We start from the raw sequence: 24,581 nt of genomic DNA, 5'->3' as shown, positions 1-24,581 counted from the left end.
GTCCAGATTCTGGTAGTGCGGAGTGGTCAGTCTACAGTGGAGCCGCAGACCGACAGAAACATGTGTGATATTTCACAAAGCTTTCTCAGTTCCCTTTTCTCAAATGACATCATGTTTTAATGTGTGCTGAAAAGATAAAGAGTAAGAGAGAGGGGTGGTGGGAGGGTTGAGAATCAGGACATGATCTCCATTTCTGCTCACCGCTGTGACATTCACACCCAATGAAACAAAAAGATCCCATTTTACGCTTTGAATAAAGAGCCCCTACAAGGATTCAAATTCTTTATTGGCCAAACAAGGAAATGCAGTCATAGAGTAAACACAAACTACAGCAAAGCCTAAACTTTTCCACAGGTGCCTAACCAGGGAGAAAGCACAGTGCTGGGCAGCCCCACAGATGAAGTCAAATCTAAAATGGAAATCATGATTACATGCGTACACTACACTTGATTAACATTACAGACACTTTTGCGATGCCTTCACTAAACCTTTCTCTCCTTTTTCCTGCCATTAAAAAGACTAAGGTGGCAATCATGGCCGAACATCTGATTTCCAGTGAGGTTTGTGGAGCACTTGCCAGGCATCCGCTTACTGTCTTTTGCTTGTTGCAAAGCTATTAAGGCCTGGAACACAAATAAAAGTAGAACATATCAAAATCAAAATCTAACACATAGGCGAAGTGTTGTTGGAAAACTGATTTTCTCTTTAAATCTTTGGGAGAAGCCACTTTACACTGACATGTTGTAAGTGCGACCCATCCAGGGTGAACCCCGCCTCTCGCGGGGATGTCAGCTGGGAGGCTCCAGCCCCCTGACCCTTAACAGATAAGCGGTATAGGAAACGGATGGGATGAAAGGATGTTGTAAGTAATAATGTTGACACCAACATGAGGTCAACTTCCAGTTACACTGGCTAAACCAGCATTTGGCAAAAATAAATCCCACCTTCATCAGCAGTTTGTGTCGACAGCATCAGGGTGCCGAACCCTTTGTGTTACATTTGTATTCAGCAATATGACAACATGCTTTACCTCCCATGATGTTTGTTCATAACTGGACTAATGGAGCTGATACTGTCTGACAGCCATGAGGGGTTCGCTGCAGGGCTGAAGCCACAACATGGAGATTTCATAAGAGGCGGTAATGTAATGTTATTTCAAGACAACTGAATTCCAAATAAATTTACATATTTACATGTAATTTTGGTTTCTATTCTGAAAAAAGAGAGCTAAGTATGATTCACTACACAATACCCAGAGCAGCGACTCCAAGCTGCTTATCCACACTGCTGACACCAAGTTTCTAAACTTGAATCACTTGCTGTGATTTTGGTTGCATTTCCAAGCCTGGTTCATTCTGGTTTTTGTAGGTTTCATTTCAGGTACTGCATACCACTGCCCTTTCTCACATTTTTTTGGGCTATGGAGTACAAATATTCTTAAATTGTTGCTACATGACCAGAGGAAACAAAGACAAAAGGCTGTGGTGTCCACTTATTAAATAATAAAACCTACAACAACCAGAATGCCTTGCCTTTCAGGCCACTCTCACGTCGCCCTGTTGCAACAAGCTCTGGTGTTATTGCACTTACTCCACGCTCGGCTGCCAATGTTGACCCTCCAGCTTAGGTGACAACAAACATGCAGGCTGTGTTGACTCATGAGCAGTGAGGAGGTCCACTGACAGTTGCAGCATGTTTATGAAAATGCCATGTGGATTACAGCTTTTCTATTCAATCTTTTTTTTTTTCTTTCCCAAACCCAAACTGCTCAAATGTTTTATTGTGCCAACACAAGCAGTGCTACATGAAATCAAATCAGCCTCAGGACCGACTCACACTGGGCAATACGTACTGTCCCCAAGCACTTTGACCCCCAAAGTCCCATTGACAAGTGAAAGCGCATGATAGAGCTTTCTAGCCCCTGGCACACTTGGAAGAGATGGGCTTCAGCACAGTACAGTTACCCATGTACAAACCAAGCCGGTGGACAGGCGCCAGTTGGGTTTTAGCCCAACAAACAGCAAGCGAGTGAGCACACTAGCATATTGAGCTATAAAAAAAAAAAAGCCTAGTTATTGCCCACAATTATTGTTGCAGCACAATGATGGCATGAGAATATTCTTATCACTCACATGCCGCTTGCTGTATGTTAAACCCAAGTAGCACACCTACAGTTTGTACTGCCAACTTGCAGTAGTGTGCAATCGTCACATAGACCTGGGCAGGGGACTGGATTCTCACTCCAAAATCTCACTCCTCCCCCAAGACTTCTCCCATCGCATAAAAATCCTACCAGTGGGAAGCCAAGCCAAATATTAGACTCAAGCAACTCTGATGACACAAGCATGCTCAGGCCTGGTGCAAAGCCTCCCAAACCACTCCCCTGCTTACATTGCTCTGGGCCTGAGCATGCTTACACCAACCACTGAGCTGCACTAGCTGGAGCATTTGTTGGGAATCTCCTGGGTCAGGATGTACATTGTCACAGGAATGGGATGGGACTAATCTTGAGGTCGCATGGAATGGTTCGGAAGTGATAGCACACGTTGAGCCCATGTACATGCAACTGTAGAGTTCTGAAGCCCACCTCTTCCAACCAAGTGTACTGTGCCTAAAAAATTTAAAAAAAAAATTAACTCAACATGCCTTAAGTGCTTGGACACTGTTCTGATCGCCTAGTGAGTACTCCTAGAAACCCGGCTGCATTCTCTTCAATGCGTCGTCGACCTCTGACCTATTTCCTGCCTCCTCTGTCAGACTTCTCACCTTTGTTTTTCTTGCCTTTTTCTTTGGCAGACTCTTTCCCCCTCCCCTTGTCATCCTCTTGTGCTTTTTTCCCCTCCCCCTCTTTCTCCAATTTTTCTTCCTCCCCCCCTGTCTTCAATTTATTCACCCCTTCCTTCTCCTCCTTGCTCCCCTCTTCCTCAGATTCATCCAGTTGTTTGGCCTTTTCTTTCCTTAGCTTCTCCACAGCTTTCACCATCTCTTCTGCTGCAATCTTCTCCTCTTCCTCTTTCAACCTGGCGGCCACTCTTTCCTTCACTCTGGCTGTTATTTCCTTCCTCCCCAAATCCAGCTCCTTCTCCTCCTCCTCTTTGGCCAGGAGCTGCCTAACCTCAGCCAGAGCCAGCTTGGCAAGCTTCTTAGCCTCCACTCGTTCATGGATGATGGCCAGCTGCTGCTTTAAAGCCTCCCGAAGCTTCCAGCCCACGTCCTTTGTTGGAGAAGTTTCTGGGATGGATGAGCAATAACACTGTTGTGTTTCATCACTCGTGACATCACTTAGAATGGGTAAAGATGGGTAAAGGCCATGCTGTCAGGCACTCCGTTACTAGACATCATCAAACATTCCATCAGACAGGCTGGTGCTTGCACGTGTATCATACAAAACCATGCTGACCCAGTGCCAGAGCAGGCCCCTGACATACTAGTCAAGCTTGCTCCTCTAAGCAGTGAGTAGACTGGTAGAAAACACTAGGTAGTTCATACTAGTTTCAAATCAGAATAGAACAGGAGCCGGTTGCATGAGCACAAGTTCAAACGTATCCTATTTAAAAAATAAAAAAAAATAAAAAATGCTGACTGAGCACACAATTTATACATCACTAAACTAAGCTAGGTGTACCACATAACCCTGTTAACAGATGGGTTGTTACTACATATCCACATCAGTGTGCGCACAAAAGCAAAATGAGCTGTAAGCCGTGTACTGGCTAAACACAAGATTTCACTAACAGAGCACAAGCATATTAGTCTGCCAGTATTATCCAATCTATCCCCATATAGCAACCATTTACAACGGTGAGCATCTTAATTTAGCAAAAAGGAATAGTTCGCTAAAAACAAAGACAATCAATCTGGTATTAGTTCAAACTTCATCCATTAGTACAGCACAGCACAACTTCATGCTGCATGACGTGACAATACCGTTCCTAGTTCCTCTCCTGGCAGCATCTCCAGGTTTTTCATCTGATGTTGCACAAACACAAGTCAGGAATTACAACACTGGAGCCTTTTACAAGACGTGTGTGTCCTTCTTAACCACAGAGCAGTCCGCCCATTTACCACTCATCAATCCGGACATCCTGTATCAACTGCAGTACATGCACTAATCAGTTTATACCTAATTTTATCCTACTAATCTCCTCTTGTAAATATCCAAGCAACAACTCACCTCATCTGTAGAATACAGCTGTTCATACATTAAAGGCAAACCTTAGGGAGTTTACAGCAAGGCCACAAAGGCTGTGAAACATCATATGGTCACAACAAGCAATGGAAATAACACTAAGAAATACAACAGTTAGTACGGTCTCCCTTTGATGAATAACAAGTAAGTAGCACTGCCAGGCTTTTTAAGGGACAATAATCTGAAACAGAGTTCCCATTAACCCTGTGCACACCTGGTACTGAGATGAGAGGTGACAAAGTCAATCACAAGTGGTCAGCCTTAATCCCGGGTGTGAACATGTGTCCTGAATGGATAGAGATCGGACCAATGAAACTATGTTCTGAGTGTTCAAGGCGTATTTAGCAATATGTGGCCATATTCTTTCAGTTGTGCCTTGGTGAATGTGTCGCCAGCCACAAAGAAGGACTGCCTGATGCACTGTGTTTCAGCAGAAATAAGCACTGATGGGTGCCCGATTGGCAGCCCTTAGAGCTCCAATGCAAGTGCATCGAACATCTTTGGTAGTTTGTTAGGGACGGGGTGAGGAGCAGACCTGAGCTGTTTCATTAACTTCTCTTTCTACTTTTAATTGTTGCCGTCTGCACTGCTGCTTGCTCTCTTTGTAAGCGTGAATGCAGCTAGTGGATGGGTGTATCTCAGTAAATTTAAAAATGTGTTTTTTTGTAGTGTTTTCAGTGAAATAATCACGTGTACCGCTTGTTATGAATACAAACTGTAGCTGGTAAACACGATGGTTAAAAACACTGCAAATGGGAGCAAATTCATCTGAACACAATGCGAGGGAAAGTAAGACGCGCTCACACGCGACATGTGTGGAGGTGCATTTAAAGCCAAGCGTGAACACACTCAGCAGGTGTGTATCAGGTTGGATCAGGTGCGCACGGGGCCACAGTCGCCTGAATACTGTCAACGGGAAATTCCAGCAATTCACTACGCATGACTTCATGAACATTTTGATAAACTAGACTGAATTACTGTTATTGGTTCTGAGATGATATCAATACTGTTACAATACTGCAATGCCACTGAGCATAGCTCGCCTGTTATAATGGGTAATGAAAAAACACACCTTACTGTGAACCAGCTGCCCCTGTCTTTAAGTGAGCCTCATATCTCACTGTGTCCACATTGTGTCTCATTAAATTTGCAGCTTACCAGCTGACAGAGAAACACACCCTCTCCTGTGTGTACCTGTAGCTGGTTTGACCAGTTGGCTTGAAGCAGCTTGTTAACTTGAGCATGATGGAGCAAACACGCCCCCTCTACGCCTCACTGACACATCAAACTCCCAACCTGCAGAGCACCTCTCTCACCATGTTGGAAAGCCCACAATTTTGGCATGGAACAACGCCTTGAGATTACGTGTCTTTTTCTGACTTTGTGGTTATTGGGTAGTGTACGTGTAAGACATGTTTCTACTCAGTTTCAAAAGGAAAATGATGAGAATGGAACAGATACATGCTGAGCCATGAAATGACACAAGACCACAAAACAACATCATGAGGCTTGATTCCAGCAAAATATAGAAGAAACCAGACAAATGAAAGTACCAACAAGACCAAATTCACACCCCCAAAAAGGCAATCCTCAAAACCCTGAGTGCCAGTTAAAGGAATTCAGGACCTGCTATTAACATGCAATCCTTTCTCTAGACAGGAACTGAACTACTCACTCCACCTTTGTATTTCCAACTGGCATTAAAAGTATTTTCAATTCTTAATGCAGTCTTTGTGCATGTTCCCCTGCAGGCATTTTTCATGATCCAGGCAGGATAGCCAGAAACTGATGTTATGTTCATTCCAGGATTAAGGGAGTGGAATTCAAAAACCTAAAACTTGACAGATCTGAAACTGTACAAATTCATGCTTATAGTCCGAGTGTCAAATTGAATGTTTACAGAAGTAATAAGAAAACCAAAACAGAAATACAAGCCAGCTGTCCCAGTGCAAATAGTCATTGCTGCTGGTTGGTGCCAACAGGTTTGTTTGCAAAAGATTCCTAGATCCTTATAAAAGTTTGCAAGAGGACTTTAACAAGTGTTCCTGAGTAAATCTATGAGTCTCTATCTCAGCCTTCAAAAAGATTTCGCTTTAACAAGATTCTTCTAAGGACTGAAGAATGCAGCTTGTTTGTCAAGCTAAGGAGGTGAGACCTGGGATAGGTGGGGCCCACAGGCTAAACTGGAGATATTCATATCCAAACCTAATGGCTGGGTTTAGATGACAAGATCCCACTAAAGCTGAGAAGTTTGCCTGCCACTGTAGCTTGGACCTTGGGATGCTGGAGCCCTTCGACAACAAGTGCATTTAAGGATAGCTGGGCAGCGGTGATTGGCTTGACACTATTGGTTATGGAGGCCAACTATGACGATTTTCTGCCCCTGAGCGCCATCATCTTTTTTCACTCTTCTTCTGACCCCTCCCTCGTCCTCGTCATCTTCATCTTCCTCCGGTGACTCCACAAATCCTGAGGCACTGTGCTCCTCCTGCTCCTCCAGGGTCTCCAGCGGGGTTATCAGACCATACAGGAAAGTGAAGAAACCATTTAACCAATCAGAGCCGCCCTCCTTCACTTCTTCTAACCAATCCAGAACCTCGAACTCACCCTGACCATCGCCCACACTGGTCAGGCCTACGCAGACAAAAGAGGGGGCAGGGGTGGGATGGATGGGAAGTCCAAGTGTACAATATGTGGAAAGAGTGTGGGGAAATAAAGTGGAACAGAAACTAATAATAAAAGACAAAGAAATGGAGGTGAAATCAAATTCACAACAGAAAAAGACATCATGAAAGAATGAAAAAGGATCAAGAGCAGAGGTGGAAAGAGAGAGGGGAAGAAACAAGAGGAGAAGGTAAGAAATATTGAGCGTAGGTTAAGCTGAGCGGGATCTACTCAGGCTCTATCATAAACAGTTGGTTCCCGGCTGTCTACACAAATGAAGTGAGAGATGACGCTGAGCCTCCAGGTTTTTGTATACACATGACTTCAAAAAGACAAGCAGTGTTTGCTGTGTACTAAGAGCAGAATAAGACAAAGTGAGGGAAAACTGCGACTTATAATGACATGTTCTTCAATTAAGGCATGTTCTTCCTGTTTCGTTTGGTTCTTTACATATGCTTCAATTGCACAATATTAACAGTCTGCTTTTGAAATCTAGTTCTCGGGTACTACTGACCAATCCTCTTTGAGTGGAATATATAAAAAATACAAGCAGAATGCTTTGGCAGAAATGTGGACCATCTGCGATCGTCTGAAGAATACTTTTTTTTTTTTTTTAGCTTTTTAGTTTATAGCTTAGAACGAACTTCCTGTTCAACCACAAAAATACCTAATTCTCGCAGTTCTCTATTTATAGAGAGTAATTGTAAAATATGACATGTTTGCATAAACCTGAAGTGGCTCCGCAGAGTTCAAGTCAATGAAATGATGGCTCAGTGAATCTTGCTGTCACTTGGATCTCATAGCTGGGCTTCAGAAAAATATTTTTCCAGTGACCTCATTCCTCCATGACCCCGTTCAGACATGGCATCAACATTCACCCTTATCAGGAAAAAAAAAAAAAAAAAAAATGGCTGCATACCTCTGAGTGTTGCTTGTACTAAATACAAAATGTTGGGTGTAAATACAAAAATAATCCATGCTGTTATTTGTGCGATGAATGGGAAAGCGAGACCAGATCACATGTGGTCACCAGAGGTGCATTTTAGAATGAAGTATGATGAGAACCATCCACTTGTGATCGGCTCACTCAGGATGCATCTAGGGCTCGAGTTATTCTCCTAAAATCAATGTCAACAGTGAAATAATTGTAACTATGACGAACAAAATTATAAAAACAGAAGGAGTCTAGATGAAATCCATAGAATGTGTAGCACACCAAGCACGGGGGGGGGGGGGGGGGGACCAGCTCTGAAAACGCCTACAGGCTACTTGCTCATGTTCTTATTAAGTTTCCTGGCCTTAAAACCTACCTGATAAGTTTGGGCAATTTCTTTTAGAGGGGACACTGACATGACACAATCACCCCTGCCAAAACACTGAAATGATAAGAGAACCAGCTGGAATTTTGTGTGAGTGCAAAAATGTCCAAAACAGTCGGACTGTTGGACAATAGTAAGCAGTAATTGCATGTAGGGTTTGATGGGTGGAATCGTGAAACTGGAGAACACAAACGCCCCAGACGCACTTAGACAAAGAGGCCAACGAAAATGGGGGTTCAGGAATTTCTGTCCCCGACAGCATGCTCAGAATTTGTCGGCCAAAGTTAAGGATCAGCAAGAGTTATTTCAGACCAAATAACGAAGCGGTACAGTGACAGCGGCAGGTTACGTTACCTTTCCTGTCATGCCCCCCCCCCCCCCCCCCCCCCCCCCATGCTCTCTCCAGGGGAAAAATCTCACCTAAACCGCGCGTAAGTCTCCAGTAAGTGTGGACGATCTTCTATCGTGTGCCTGTTATTGTGTGAGGCATCTCTGGATCAGTGTGAAAGTTCAAAACCTCAATGAGCTACTAAAGTTGTTGATTGTGTACTCGCCATTTCTGAGAAAAAAATAAAAATAAATGATGATTGAAATTGGTTTAATTGAGGTATCTCATTTTTTTAAATGATCTCTTTAGTAAACAGCCAGCGATATGATTGTCAAGTCATGCAAAAGAAACCCAAAATGCTATTAATTTCATGTAATCAAGAACACATGATCAATGGCCTGCAGAAATAATCAAACTCATATCCATGAGGACAGTCATGATTTTGGGAACTTTTTTTGTCGCTGTACATTTCCTTTCTTTCCCTTCTGCAGGACACTGGTCAAAAAAAAGAAGAAATCCAAAGACATTGGTAGTAAATTAGAGATAAATCAACTTGCCTAGCAGAACTTTAGCATCCTCAACATCAAAGTCACCATCGCCATCTGTATCGTATGCCACCAGTTTACCTACAGCAGTGAAACACACATGTAGACGTACTGTTTGTCTTAACAGGAAACAGACACAAAATTGATCACTTGGATTGGCATGCATCATTAAAACACATATTTACAGAAATACACCAAGCTTATGAGAGACTGCCCCCTTGTCTTCCTTCCATAATCAGAGTAAAGAACCCTTCAACAGAAGCCCAAATTACGGTCAGCTAAAAGCCTAGTGAATTTCTATAAATACAGAGGGAGATGAGGGAATATGAGGAATGATGAGGCAGGGTGGGTAAATAATCAAATGTTTAAAGTCAGTAATTACATTTCCATTCAACTGTAAGATGATTCTTTGTTGACTGTGGATATGTCTCAAAGAAGGAAATTTGCATTAGGTGCATTTCCATGGACTGGTTTAGAAGCAGTGACGCCAAAGAGGCAACACGGCTCATGGCTGTCGCCTAGAACAAGAGCCATCAATCAGCAAAAATGTATGGTCCTTCAGGAATTCCCTTTAATTGGACAGTAATTGCTGTTCAGTACTGGCTAAAAGTGGCTAGGTTTCATGCTGTTTGGAGACAAAGACAAAATTTGGGAAAATACGTAAGGATGACGGCAGAAACGGCCAATCGGTGAGTTCAAGATTCGCTACATCACAGCTTCCCTTTCCAGGTTTTCTAATTTGAATGTTTGCTCTTTTTTGAAAGAGGCAAAAACCACCACAAGCAATCACAGAATTGCAAGAATTTGGGGGTGAATTATACCATTTCAATCAAAGTTTACCAAGTCAAGATTTCAAAAAATCCACATCATTAACACACTTATGGAAACTGGACTAGTGAGGTTATAGTTGTATCATCTGTTACCAAACAAAACCTCTGTAGCTGAGTAGGATTCCTGGAGGGGTTAGCAGGGTTACAGTTAGTAAGACGCTTGTGCCGTAGGACTCAGGATGGGGGACAGTGAGTCAGGAGCCCTGGATGTAGCTGTGAGAACATTTGTTCCAAATTAATGCAGTAGATATTCAAATCTGAGCAAATTAGGGAGAAATACACTGGAAAAAAACATTCTTCAAAATAAATTAAAAAATACAGTTTAAAATTTCAGTCAAAAGAGCCTACAAAGAGCCTCAACTGTGTGAGACTCGACCCATTTCATTTACATCACGTATAAATAAGTATAATTTGCGTTTCTACATTGAGCATATTTTCCTTTTCATAAGATTTCTCCTTTTATCAGCACAACTGAAGGACCACGCAGAGCTACAGAATCCAATGAGGTCTGCATATCAAACATGATTCTAGCACAGCTCGATAAAGTCTTTTAGATCCAGGGCTCTGAGAATGGTGAGTAATGTGTGGGAGGGAAACGTTTTGAAAGGACTACATGATGGGATAATGGAGGGGGGGGGGGTGTTAGTAGACAGGCAGATTCACAGTCAGTTGGGAGTAAAGACATACGGTCTTGTATGCCTGGAAATCTTTACCTTGCAAGGCCTCAGACAGGTTAATTTGTAAACCCTTAGCCTTGTCTGCATGCAAAACACAAAACATACACATTGAATTTACAGTACAATTAAAATCAGAACATATTCATACATTAAAAAATGCTAAGCAGGTAATCGTGTTTAACATTAATCATTTAGAGTGAAGATAAGTGACAGACAGTATTTTGCAGTCAGAGAACAGAGACATGCATCGAAGGACATCTCAGTCGAGCAGAAAGGCTGAGTTGGGTACAGTTTTGTGGTTGCGTTGATGGTGGTCCTTGTGCCACAACGGATGAAAAACCTATACCATGAAGACCTCTAACTTTGACTGCCTCGCGTCTGCAACCATTTTCTAGTGTTTGGACTTGGCTTTAGGTTATAATGAGGTGGGCAACGTACAACGGACTAAGAAGAGAACTACTGAGGAGTGAACTTTGGACCAGTTTTTCCAAGCCTGTAGTAATTAGTAATTATGTAAGTAAAGTAGTAAAAAAATCCTCAATGGAGATGAGGGCCAAAACTTGTCTTTAAAATAGCTTTATAGATACTTTATATGATCCTGATGTTATTCAATTCATGAGCTTCGGCCCCTGGGGGGCACGGGCCCCAGGCTTGGAGCAAAATGCTATAGAGTTATGACACGTGTGTGATAGAGATGCAGTGGTATGTGATTTCCACTGTATGACAATCACCTCTGAGACTTGAAGGGTTTTGTGTAAAGGGTTAGAGAGCTCCTATTTGTTTATCAGCAGTTTAGGTGCACAGTTGCAGTGGAGCTGTGGTATAAGCTCAGTTATGCCATTTAACTACACTACTGTCACTGTCCAGTCGGGAAGAAATCACTTTACAGAAGCATGTCTGTCTCAGTTTGCCCCATTTCAGCTGGTTGCAATCACACTTTTCTTGTGACAGCGTAAAGTGGGTCTCCTCGTCCGTCCAGTGTTTGAGGGGAAAACAATCATGGATGCACAGGTGAGTTTCAACATCCGTGATAAATACATTTACCTGGTATGATAGCTGCTGATGTGATCAGCAATGTATACCTCAAACGTTTTATTACTCTATTCTAATTTGTGCCAACTCAAGTTGTGACACATTTCCTGGTTTTTAAAATACAATTAAAACAAGTAGAACCATAGTTCATCACACAGCACACTGACACTGTGTCTGTCTCTCTTTATCCATCTCCCAACAGGACACAGCTGAAGCACTGAGTTTGTGCTGCTCTGTCAGGCGATTATTGTGTGGCCTGACTGGAGTTGGCCAGGGGGGGATGACAGTACTCGATTCGGTTAGACAAAAATGACCAACAATAGGAGCTTTGGCAGTGGCGGGGAATGTTAGGCTGCAGGGGTGAGAAGACTGCCACTTTAGGGGCAGAGTGGAACATCGCCAGAGCGAACAACTGAGTTGAACCCTAGCTGCCCTTCACTTCAGGGAAGAATGGCAAGCATATGTATTTTAGTGGTACAAATGCAGGGTTCCTGAACAGAAATGTTGTTTGGGTCCAGTGAAGAGTCAATTGAGGCCAGGCAGGCCACCAGGCTTGCAATGCACTGATGGAAGCCATAGAGATGGTATACTGTGTTAGTGCAATAAAGAGTAAAGCCAAGCCTGATGCAACCACACCTTTCTAGCAAGGTGCAAGGGGTCAAAAAGCCTAGAATAACAGTGCAATGAGCTAGTCTTGAGCTGAACTGAACCATGCACCATGCCTTGCACCGCATACTCACCAAGGACTCCCTGATAGTCGACCAGATCGAAGTAGACCACAGCTATGGATGTCCAGACACCCAGCAAGGCCAGGACGATGAACCAGGTGAAGAAGGTGCTGCTGGAACCAGAGTCTGACTTCTTCCCATTCTTATTAGCTGCCTGGGCTTTAGTACCATCTGCAACAAAAAGACAAGTAGGAGATCCATGTAAGGTATTAGAACATGTGACACATTTGTTAATATAACTTTGTATTACTATAGCAGGGTTCCTTTACACAAATTCAAATTCAGGCCATGCTGTTGGAAGATGACGAAACAACCCAAACAAGAGAATTTCACACAGGGATTGAGCAATTTTACCATGAAGAAGACCCAATTTACTGCACTAGCTTTGTTTGTTTACCTTGAGCTGCACAGAACCAGCGTAATGCCACCCTACTGTGTGATTTTAGATAAAGTGCCAGCTTTCCACACTCAGGTTGGATGTGCCACACAACAGTCTTGGTTTCTAGAGGAAATCTAAGGAAGGACTCCACCTCGCCCCTTTGTCACAGATATCCCATGTGCACTGTGACCTTCTCCACTGAGCGTTTATCAGCTGAATGAAAATACCACCACCACCTCCATCTTTGTAAGATCTATAAAGACCCCCCCAGACCTACGACTGAACATTTTGATCATTTTTATGCTGCTTTTGCATTGAAAACGAAAAAAAATACATATATACATAAATACTAAAGTAATATTTTGATATAATATTCAGGTATGATTCTAAATAGCCTAAAAAAATGAATCCTAATGCAGGAGAGGTTGTTTTCTACAGGTGGAGCAGGCCACCTGAGAGCGATGAATGAGATGTGAGCGCGAGGTTACTGGACGAATAAAGAGGAAAAAAAATGCCTTGGCCCCTGTTTGGGAGGATTTGGGTTCAGTCCTTGTGCTATCTGTGACACCTCCACTAGCAAGAATCTGTCTCAAAGAGTCTGCCTGCTCCTCCTGATCTTACCTATCAAACTTTTCTTGTAGCTAACTCCCACTGGTCACACCAACTGCAGTCGCCACCATTGCCAGGATTAACTCAGAGCCAGACTGGGTTTATACTACGCAGTAACATAGAGACGCAATGTATTTTGATTTTTAATTCTAAAATCAAACAAAAAACATCCTTACAACTGCTCTTCTCTTCCCCTGCTGACTCCAGAGATGAGTGGAGGTAATGGAAACAGAAAAATAAACCACATTCATAAGAGCAATGCAGAGTGACAAGCTATTCTTGGGGAGCCAATGACATTCCACAGTGCATGATGGGAGAAAATAGCGGCTGAGAGAATGAACAGGTGTTCAAGTCCACCGCATGGCGCTAGGTCAAACTAAGACACACTCAAAGAGCATAGTTCAAAGACATCGTTCATAACACATAAACTGTTTTTTTTATAGACCACACATCCGTCAGTGCGAACAAGAGAGCTATTATAACATCCACACTCATGGCCTACTGGTTTGTTGAAATCTAAGTGTAAGAGACAACAATAATTTAATTTAATAAAAGTAATCCACCAGTTACAAATGCTGTAGCAGTCCAGGCCAGATGGAAAGCAGCAGAAGACTTTTCAGTGACAGCAATTGGGGTTTTCTGGGGAATCAAACCCTCTGCCACAGTGGGGGTGTCGATCCGTGCAGAGCAAAGACGGGAAGCAGGTTGCGTCAATAACCCAGCTGTCAGACTAGAAGAAATTGGTCCTGTAGGTTTCTACAAATCAGATACATATAATGTCAAGTGTGTTTAACCAAATTTCATAACACGTATTGCAAGATTGCTGGTGTTTCCATACATGCCAAAAAAATAGCATGTTTCCATGGCAATGAGCATTGTCAACATTGACTATTGTGCACTACTTACAGGCGTGAACACACCCATGACATGAGATCAATCCAATCACCACGACCACATTCAGAGGGGATCCACATGAAGGACCGCCTCATCACCAACATCGTCTGAGTAACAGTAAATACATCCTCATTCACGCAGCATGTGGAGCACATTCCAATGAGTTTGTTTCCTCCAGACATGAGGACCGCAGCCTCAGAAGTACTCACCATCTCATACATGTTCTACTACACACTAACTAACACAGAGCCCTGGTGGAAACCCTGTTGTCTCTACACTTGTTGTGAGGTCATGTCCATGTCCTCTAATGACCAAAGATGGTATCTCCCTGCACCAAAAAAGAGAGAACAGAGAATGACCGTCTTCTACTTGGTTTTGTTGGCGGAATACAATATGGCTGTTGGATAAATGAACACAGAATGATTGTCTGAGTAAATCGATCGCGCAAGGCAATCCTGGAAGGACACACAAACTATCCCCCCCAAATCGGTTGCTAAATCAAGGCAGTTACGAGTACGGGTGGTTTTATTTTGATTTCGATTACAGTTTTATTTGGAAATCTAAAATATTGTACAGTGGGTCCTTCACCAATTTAAACTACTTGAATTACATGGCTCACCTACTTTGTTACAAAAGTCACAAGATCATCATTTGGATTCATATTTAACAACTGCAGGACTGCTATAGTTGGTTAAAACTAACACAACAACGAGAAATGGACATCTTTGGTCCCTGACTAAAAAACTAAAATTCTGACCTGCTTCCAGTCCACAATAAGAGTCCAGTGCTTGGTTAATTCTATCAACACGTAACCAAACAACAGACCCTGACAATGACCTCCACACTGCTTGGTCCTTCTTGAGAGAGGACAGTAACCTCACCTTGCACCTCCGCAGCTGTCACTGTGGGGACGGCCGTGATGATAGGAGCTGACTCCACCAGGGCCACTGGATCCCCCATCCCCACCAAAAGAGGGCCTGGTTTGCAGACTAACTGGATACCAGGTAAACTGGCCACAAAGACAGCATGCAGGCCCACACACTTGCAGTTCCTCTTCTTATTCTAGTGATTGTCTGGTTTTCTCTTGCTCATCACTCACTTATACTCTCTCTCTCTCTCTTTCCTTTTCCTCGCCACTGATATGGCTCTGGAGGTCATATGAGTTATTTATAGTGCTGTTAGACCAGCTGGCCCTCACACACAGAAAGGGAGGAACACAGTTGTCAACATCTCTGCCGTAACCAGGCACCAACAGCTTTTCAGGACAGCCCACTTTCTTTGTACAATGGAAGATGTTGAAGACATTGTTGACTAGAACGAACCCCCCACCCCCCAGTACCCACCCTCTGTGATGAGATTTTCGTGCCATTTATGTTTTTAATTTCAGACAGACAATCTGACAAAAATGTGCCCCTAGAACCAGAAGTCTGCACAGGACAGCACATGATTTTAATATGATGCTCATGACTTGTGCATTTGCTGGAATATGATGTGGATTTTTTTCCTACATGGTAGATGTCTACGGGATATAAATCACAAACAATATCCACAATTATTACAAGTTAGTGATGTGACCTTGTGCTGTCAATGAATATCCTACATTTGAATTAACACTTGAATTGTGTGGAAGCTATGCTAGTAGGGCTGCATGATTTAAAAAGAAAACAGGTTTTCTTCAATTGGCTGATATTGCAATATGATTTGTGAGGGACGGATTTTTACATAATTATTCTTATTTGCAATTAAAAAGACTTATGGGGCTCTGCATCAAACAGAGAAAGCCTGTACAGTACAATGGGCTGGCACATCATCTGTGCATTAACACCATGTTTTATTTCATTAAAACAAACATTTTTTAAAAAGTTATTTTCCTTTAACAAACACAAAGGTTATGTATTTCATATTACTTCTCGAAGAAGTAGCATGTTTTTAGTTCTTACTCTAGAGGTCCATCTTAAAATCAGGGTTTTACCCCAAGACCTGTTTTAGTTGTTTATTTTGCACGGTATAAGTACACAGAAACGTTATGTTTAAACAAATAAGACGTCGGAGAAGAAGTTCAAAATGTAAACAAAGTAGACAATGTGCAAAAATAAATACTCAGAATATACATTCTTAAATGATTTTAACCTATAGGGTTTTTTCTAAAATAATTTCTGAAAAGGTTTGATAGCCTGAGATAGAGAAACTCCTTTACCACTGAAATTATTTAATGCTACCATACACTCCAGTACACACACACACACACACTCCACAATAAAGCAGCTTGACAGTAACATAACAACCGCGACGACCACAGCAACTAATTCACACACAAGAATATGTGCGATCACAGATGCACACAAAGAGTATAACTTTTCAAGAAAAACGGGAAACTCCTTGTGCCCTGTCTTCTCTCAGTGAGATCAGTACACATTGTTCCTCTCAGGTTTTATGTAAGGGCTGCTGTGCACCGCCTTCAAACTTACCTCCTTCTCTTCCCTCTCGCTTGTTATGTGTGTGCAGGCTTGTGTGTGTTCATACAACACTTGTGCATGCTTGTATATCTTTGAGGACCTTCCACTCAGTTGCACACTTTGTGGGGTATTTGGTTTTGCTCATAAAATGGCAAACTCTAACCCTAATAGAATATCTTTAGGTGTGAGGACCAGCAGAATGACATTTCCTGGAAGCTCCATGCACACATGCTCTCAAACAGAAAGTAGGAGAGGCCTAGAAAAACATGTAATTTATACATCTGGATGATAGACATCTGCCGAGCTCCTTTCACTCCTTAGTTAACATGTTTCTATTAATGTCTCCATGATGATACAGTGCAGAAATGTGGTTCAAATGCTGCCGGAATCTGCAGAGTCTCTGCTGTCCTTGTCATTGTGAGATTGTCCAGCATGACTCACAGCCAGAGCTACTGTGGAACACAGAAGAGCTCGACAAGCACGCCACCTGGGTCTCACTGTAGATTTGTGTATCCAAATCTTGTGTGCCTGAATCATAAAACAGGCAGACACCAGTATACTCAGGAAATAACTAAAAAACCTATCCGTCACCTCAGGAATGCTTCATGGCTAACTGAGCAACAGGAGTTATTTTAGCTGAACTGTTCTACACATGTGTAATCGTGCACGACATCATTTAGCTGTGGCCACGCACAAACTGCATGATTTGCAAACATATATGACACATACATGTAAAAATTTGCTCAAGACCCATTGGGATATTGATCTGTATCAGTAAACTTACGACTTAAGGTAAATGAAGATGCAGAAATTAAAACAGATGACACCAGCATGCTTGCAACTTTATTTTTCCGTTCTGCTCGTCACCTCCTTCTCTGCAGCCCTGGACAAGAACTGGGTTGCACATTGGCCAGATGGTTCACAACATGCAACATTATCTTAATTAATATTCTGCTGGGCAAAACACTGCTGTGTTCCTTCTTCTTAGACACGCATATCTCGAAGATTGCCATGTCAATGGTCAACTGCTTAGCTGCCGTCTTATCTACCCTCATAGTGCTCAAAACACATGGCTTCCTCACAGCTCAGGAGGTAGGGTGGCAATACACCAGGCAAAGACTATGCCAAATGTCCTTGAGCAGGACATTGAACTTCTGATGAGTAGGATAGCAAAGAGGCTGCTGCTGCCCCCGCCGCCACCACCAGTGTATGTGTGTGCGTGTGCGTGCACAACTATGGGGAATGAGGCAACTTTGTAATGTAAAACTGAGCACATGCCTGTAGTAGACCCTTAAGGTTTGGTGCAGCACAGGTAGATGCTAACCAGGCCAATTAAATAACATGTAGCATGGCTCCATGCTCTGACGTGATCAGTGCATTCCAGTGATGGAAGCTATGATCTCAGCACAACAACAAAAAAGGCAGGAAACAAATCCCCAGCCTGGCTTTGTTCTGACAAATCCCCAGAAAGTCGCTTGTATTAGCAAGCTGAGCAGTTGTTAGTCAAGCTAATTATATTATACCACAGGCACGGTTTCGGAACCTTTTTCTGCTTCCAAAGCAAACTTTAACCAAAAATCAGGGCTCAATAATAAGAAATACCCACATATTATGTGCCATGTAAATAAACCGGCGGGAAAACTTGGAAGCAATGCAACAGTTGGAGATATCAGTTTTGGACCTTACTACATCCCTTGACTGAATTTATTGCTTGCAGAGAAGAACAGATGCAACACCCAATGGTTCAGTCTCTGACACAAACACACACCATGCAAGGTTAGACTGAGATGTTGTCATCAGCGGGTTTGGCTTGCAAAACAAACACTCTACAAATGCAAAGGACACAACACTGCATCCCAGAGCAGAACCACAGGAACACACAGGCCTGTTACCCTTTCAGCTGTGCATACTTCAGCCACACTCAGCCCTGTGGGGGGTTTTGGGGGGAGGGAGGCTGAGGGGATTGAAATGATACAGAATGTAAAAATGTAAGATAACATGACACACAGAGGAGGATATCAATAATGAAAGACTCTGGTTACATTCACCAAAAGAACATTTGTTATCTAGTAGATCTCTTCAGGGGGCACTGACTCAATCAACCTCCTGCCTAACACTTAAATACTATATGCTGCTTACACTGTCCCTCAGAACTGTGTCCTTGCAAATAAATACAATTAGCATGCAAGAAAACCTGGCGTGCTGGTTTTCACGAGCCCCCAACCAGCCACAGACTTAACTAACGCATACCTTACCTACACTTGGTTCTGGATCATATCTGGTCACTTTATTTCACACGTGACTTTTATTTACCATCAAACTACTCTAGCGTGTCAAACTGAAGCCTTCACATGTGCACTGCCCTCTAGGAGTAAGACCCCCACTAGTCGCCTCTCCTTGATTCATTGAACTACATGATAATGCTTCAGAAACACAAGGGAACAGCATTAGTCCACAGGAACCAGCAATAAACTGGTTTCATGTGTGTTCTACAATCCTGTGTAATACACTCTCTTAACAGGAATGGTTTAAACCCGTTCCTGTGCAGGAAAAAGAGTTCATTCTAACCCCACGCTCCCTGCATATGTCAGATCTACAATCGCCCTTTCAACATAGTTCATGGGAATCATGAACAACTGTTAAACAAGTCATACATGTGCATGATAAGCACAGAGGTGGGCGGGGTTAAGAAGAAGACCCGCAAAAACTGAACATTTTGTTCCCTGTACTCCACACAGTCACCCTAACCTTTGAACTACGATTTCTGCCCGGAATTAAAACAGCAGCCCGCAGATTTAGTGATAGTCAACTGTAATGTGTTGCAGCTGCGTTAGATTTTTCGCGCAAAAGTAACGCAATCAGAGAGCGTCTGGTTTCAGCACAGCCACGTGTCAGTGTAGGCAGAGCGCTGCCTTTGCTCCATCAGTAGTCCTGTTACAGCTGGTGGAGAAGCGGGGCTTCTCCTTTGTTTTCAGATGCATCGTTATTTATTTATTTATTGTTACGTTAGGTTTTCATTGAGGGTCGAGGCGCGTGCGGATGCGTGGCATGTAATGCGGCATTCAAGTAACGCGCACAGCTGCGCTCCGTTCTCTTAAACAAAGTTAATGGCTAATCTGGTTTTAAATCTATCGAGGTTTGGGATTTTTTTTAACCATTGGACCGGTTTCCATTGACGCGTGAGTCGTGGGTGACTGGTCTGAGCTGGGTTGGGGGCGGGGTGCCTGATGCTCCAGGCTGCACACGAGTGTGCAAGGCTGGAACAAACGGTGTGTCGAACCCAAACCGGCCTAGGTTGTCTTTTTTTAATGATTATAAACTCAACTTGAGTGTGAAGAGTTTCTGGAAAAGCTCAACTCTCAACAAGAGAGGGTGCGTGCGAGTCCGTGTAATCCCGGGAGCTCGCGTCGCCATGGTGAGCCAGCCTGGACACCAGATTAATAAAACTGCCGTGGTGCTTCGCGCCACCTCCAGGTGCTATAATAGCTGGGATCACCGACATTAACACTTCTAACTTACTGGTGTTAGAAACGTATTAAGATATGTGTTTACACTTGGTCCTGAAAATACAGAATCTCTCCGGTAAACAGGGGAGCTTTAATTCGTGACGCATTAGTCGTGACGCGCTTATACGACCAGGAACATTTATATAACGCTACGGTTGATACACGGCGAGCTACTGCTAGGCCTGAATAAAACATTAAACTGTTGACATGCTCACTAAATCGGCTTAGGCACCGCTAAACCGATGAACGGGCATGTGGCAGCCTACACGTCGACACTACCAGCTGCTAGCTGCTAGCTAGCTGGTTACGGTTAGCCTGGACGGGACGATGGCGCTGAATTAAGAGCTCCATACGCGATTAACTTTCTATGGCCTCGCCTGCATATGGAGACGTATCATCCCCCGCCGCTGCAACCCACGGTGGCGAAGAAAACACGAAGTACCTTTTGATTTGACGTTCATCTTGGCGTTTTTCTTGGATGCCATGGTGATTCTCTGATGCGCAGGTCAAGAAGGAGAGTAGCCGAAGGTCCGGTAGGTGTATTTCACGCAGCTAAAAGAAATCAAAATTAGTCTTGCTGCCTCATAAAAGCCCAGAACCATAGAAACCCCGTCCCTAGCCAGATTGACGGTTCTTTAAACCAATGACAGCCCGCATACTCAGAAAGGCGTGTCCAGAGGAAAACCAGGACCAGTTATCTTAAAGAGGCGTCGAGTTTATTGAACCGTGTGGATAGTCGGGTCCCGGCCCCGCCCTCCGTCCTCCCGCCTCCCTGATCTGGAACGTGGCAAGATGGAAGCTTTGGTAGGGTTTCCATAGTTAGATAAGGGGCGGGGGGGCTCAAACTTTGCATAATCCAGACTCTAATATTACTCTCACTGGACCCCCATTTAAACTCTAGCTGCTCAATAGGAACTCTTCCATAGGACATCTTTCACACACTAAAAGCAGCTAAATCCGATCCAGCAAGAGTGAGCTTTCACAAAATTTGAAATTCAAGGGAATTTGAATTATGAATCATTTTTGCTGAAGACCCTCATGTACCCTCCCCCCCAAAAAATACATTTGAATCCAAATGGGAGCACAAAGCATGAGCTTCCATGCAAGTTGTAGCCACCAATAATCGATGTGATTTAAAAGCCACTGAGAGAATCAACCAGATAACAATTACATGTATTTAAAGTAATAACAGCAAACCAAGGACATCAGAACTTGAAAGACTGGTTACTAAAACCCTTTTCTTACCATGCTTCCTTGTCTCTGACCCTGTTCTGTAAAACTCATTTCCCCACATTTTCCACTGTTTTATGTGGAATAACAAGGACTTCTATCTTTTTGCTACTTCCATGACTTAACAGGGAGGGTCCCCTCCTCTGTTAGAGTACAGTCTAAATCATGCCTAGCGATTATGCAAAAGTCTTTGGTGCAATACCCTGTGGAGTAAACGTATGCTGTGTAGCTCTAATCAAGGGTTAATGTCCAACAAATGCCCTGCTTATCACCAACATGCACTCCGACAGTAATTTTCATGGACATTACAGATCTTTAAGAGCTCTGTTGCAAAATAAAGATGAGAAAATCCACTTCCTGACATTACTTGTACTTGATATCACAGTGGAATCAAGTTGTAGATGATAAATGATGGTGTCCTAATCCCTACTTAATCATCAATTAAGCTAAATTAATACCTCTCATATTCATTCCAGTACTTCTAAAATCTATGTTGGAAAGCTCTAAAGAGATTGGGTTTGAATGGGAACTTCTCTTGTGGATGACTATGAACTGTTGTGTAACATAGTGATGATTATTAATTGCACCCTTCTGACTTAAAATAATAATGAACTCTTCCCGGAAAAATGAAATTGCATGCATGTGTGCAGAGGTAGAAAGGAACTATTTTCTTTTTTTTTATCAAGGACTGTATTTCTGTACAATGTCCAGATATCTGTATTTTACTTGAGCATTTGCATTTTAGAGGACTGCATACTTTTGCTTCACTCCATGTCAAAGCAAACAAGGGACTTCGTTTACATGAGGCCGTCAGTTACTCTGAGGAGAAACACAGTAAATCTGATGAAGGTTGTATACTTTCAAATGTGAATCCTGACAACGTCAAAAACCCAGTTTGTGTGTTCCAATTCCTGATAAGTTTTTTGATTACTTTTATACGTTTGCCTCACATTTACCAGAGAACATCTAATATTGCATTGTTACATAGAGCAGAACATGTGTATGAAACACACACTTTTAAAAATGAGAAACCCATGTAGCTTTGCGATACTTCATCAATGGGAAGCTGTAGTCTCCACTCACTCGCACCCTCCAGCAGTGTAAGAACCATTTGCCCATCTCTTATCTTGCATTTGACGTGCTTAGAGACTTAACACCCCTGTGGTGTGTGTGTGTGTGTGTGTGCTTTGATCGGGATAGTTTAGCTGTTCCCACATGGGGGTAGTGCTGGGAGAAACAAAGGGCTTTGAATTGATCTAATCACTCTGCTAGCAGCTGATTTCGGTCAAGACCTCATCAACTGTCATTTGCCTGTTTTTTGTGGGTGTGTCAGTAGCCCTGGGGTTTGAAGGTCCATAGTCCTGGGATGCTTTTTCAGAACCAGAATGCTGAATCCTATGAGTTCAACTGTCTATTCCAGGGAATTCGGTTAAGTGAAAGTAGTATGACGTGAGTATAACAGTGAGTCTGAGGAGGAGCTTTTGGCTCATCCAAAAAAAAAAGCTGAGAAGAGATGTCTTTGATATGCTACTCCATTTTTGATTGAACCAGCGCCTCATATGATTCTCTTCAAGGATCTGCATGTCTTCTTTTTTTTGACCATTGAACCTGTGTTTTTAATGCGACAATTAAATGATGATTCTGTATTTTCAAAATGGTGCCTGATCAAATCATTAATTGGCTATAATTCTAAACAGGGACAAATGAATATATATATATATATATATATATATATATATATATATTCATTTTTCATATATATGTATATAGATGTATATATGTATATATATTCATATATATGTGTTGCATATCGTATAGCATTTATGATTTTATATATATATAAAATCATAAATGCTATACGATATGCAACACATATATATGAATATATATACATATATACACATATATATACATATATATGTATATATACATATATATACATATATATGTGTGTGTGTGTGTGTGTGTATATATATATAAAATCATAAATGCTATACGATATGCAACACCAGAATGGCTGCAAAGGGGCATGGGTCCACTATGAGTGCTGGTGAGATTAGAGGACCCAGAGCCAGCAGTTGACTCTCTGTGAGTGCCTCTCTTGCTCCCTCTGCTGGCAGAACCTGCAGGACATCCAGTCAGTCAATAACATCTCTGATTTGAAACACAAAAGCCTGGCTTTCCCCCCGCCATCAGACCTCCACTGATCAGACAGACGCCTCATCTCTGCAGGATGTTAACGGCTCCAGCAAACAGAATACATCAGTCTTTCAGTGTTTTCACACCTCTTTGTCCTCTAAGAAGAAGCCTTTATTGTCATTGTGACTAAATACAACAGAATGTGACGTGTGGGTTGAACCCGTACTCTACAGAGCAGTAAACAACCATGCGCATGGACGTTACAGCTGAAACTGCTGGCAAGTTCAAACACGTTTTAGGTTTTGTTCAACTTCATCTAATTCTGTGATTGTTTTCATTTGAGTGAACGCTTTGTCAACACACTTCACATAAAGAGAAGTAGCATGTCACGTATTGCAGGATCAGTAGGTTGCGTAACATGACTGCAATGGCTCCTTAACCGCGAAGTTAGTGACTGAAGAGGTGAGGTCCATGGGACACCAGGTCAACAAGAATTCTAAGAAAGCAAGTCTGGTAAGTTTTGCTATGTCTGCGATATGCAAAAAACATCTAAATGAGGCAAGTACAGTTTTTAGGGGCATATGCTTTGTAGTGTATGATTAGAAATGTCATAGATTTACATATGAATCTTTCCTTGTAGTAAACACAATGGCTCATATCCTTGTTGCACAACAAATCTCACATTAAATACAGGAATTTTCAGATGCAATCCGATATGGATGAAGGATTTAATTTTGGAACCTTGCCAGAGCCCAGTATTCTGTGGACAAGAAACACCGGGAACAGGGCTGTGTCTGATGAAGGCTGGTGAACAGAGGATACACAGGTGCTACATTTAAGACAGGCAAGAAAAAACAGACAATAACAGGAAGGACAGCCAACACACACAAGAGGGATGATATTTCCAAAAAAAAAAAACAAACAAACAAAAAAACAGGAACTGACAGGAAACACAAGAAAACATGAAAAACAAAGGAGCAGCATGAAACAGTCCAAGAAACACAAGAGTAAAACAGAATGTCTGAACCGAGTCCATAACAAAGTCTTTCTATGTTA

General features: G+C 42.5%; 1 protein-coding gene across 3 annotated transcripts in view; it reads right to left on the bottom strand.

Moving 5' to 3' along the window:
- The window catches only part of asph (aspartate beta-hydroxylase), a 30,109-nt gene extending 9,313 nt beyond the window's left edge, over positions 1–20,796 (bottom strand). Inside the window, exons 1-4 of one of the 3 annotated variants that reach the window (XM_086203931.1) lie at positions 20,599–20,796; positions 12,325–12,483; positions 10,589–10,633; positions 9,058–9,126 (exon numbers count right to left, since the gene is read on the bottom strand). In XM_086203931.1, coding sequence (XP_086060057.1) covers positions 9,058–9,126; positions 10,589–10,633; positions 12,325–12,483; positions 20,599–20,641 — 316 coding nt within the window. In that variant the 5' untranslated portion in view covers positions 20,642–20,796. The remainder of the gene's footprint in view (positions 1–9,057; positions 9,127–10,588; positions 10,634–12,324; positions 12,484–20,598) is intronic. The other 2 variants (XM_086203932.1, XM_086203933.1) reach the window with 2 other exon arrangements.
- Positions 20,797–24,581: the final 3,785 nt, after the last annotated feature.

This window comes from Aulostomus chinensis, chromosome 5, assembly GCF_037954235.1.
Source record: "Aulostomus chinensis isolate RoL2024-O1b breed Wild chromosome 5, RoL_Achi_v1.0, whole genome shotgun sequence".
Classification (NCBI taxonomy): domain Eukaryota; kingdom Metazoa; phylum Chordata; class Actinopteri; order Syngnathiformes; family Aulostomidae; genus Aulostomus; species Aulostomus chinensis.
The sequence above is the reverse complement of the archived record's forward strand: the minus strand, read 5'-3'. Positions and strand labels throughout refer to the sequence as shown.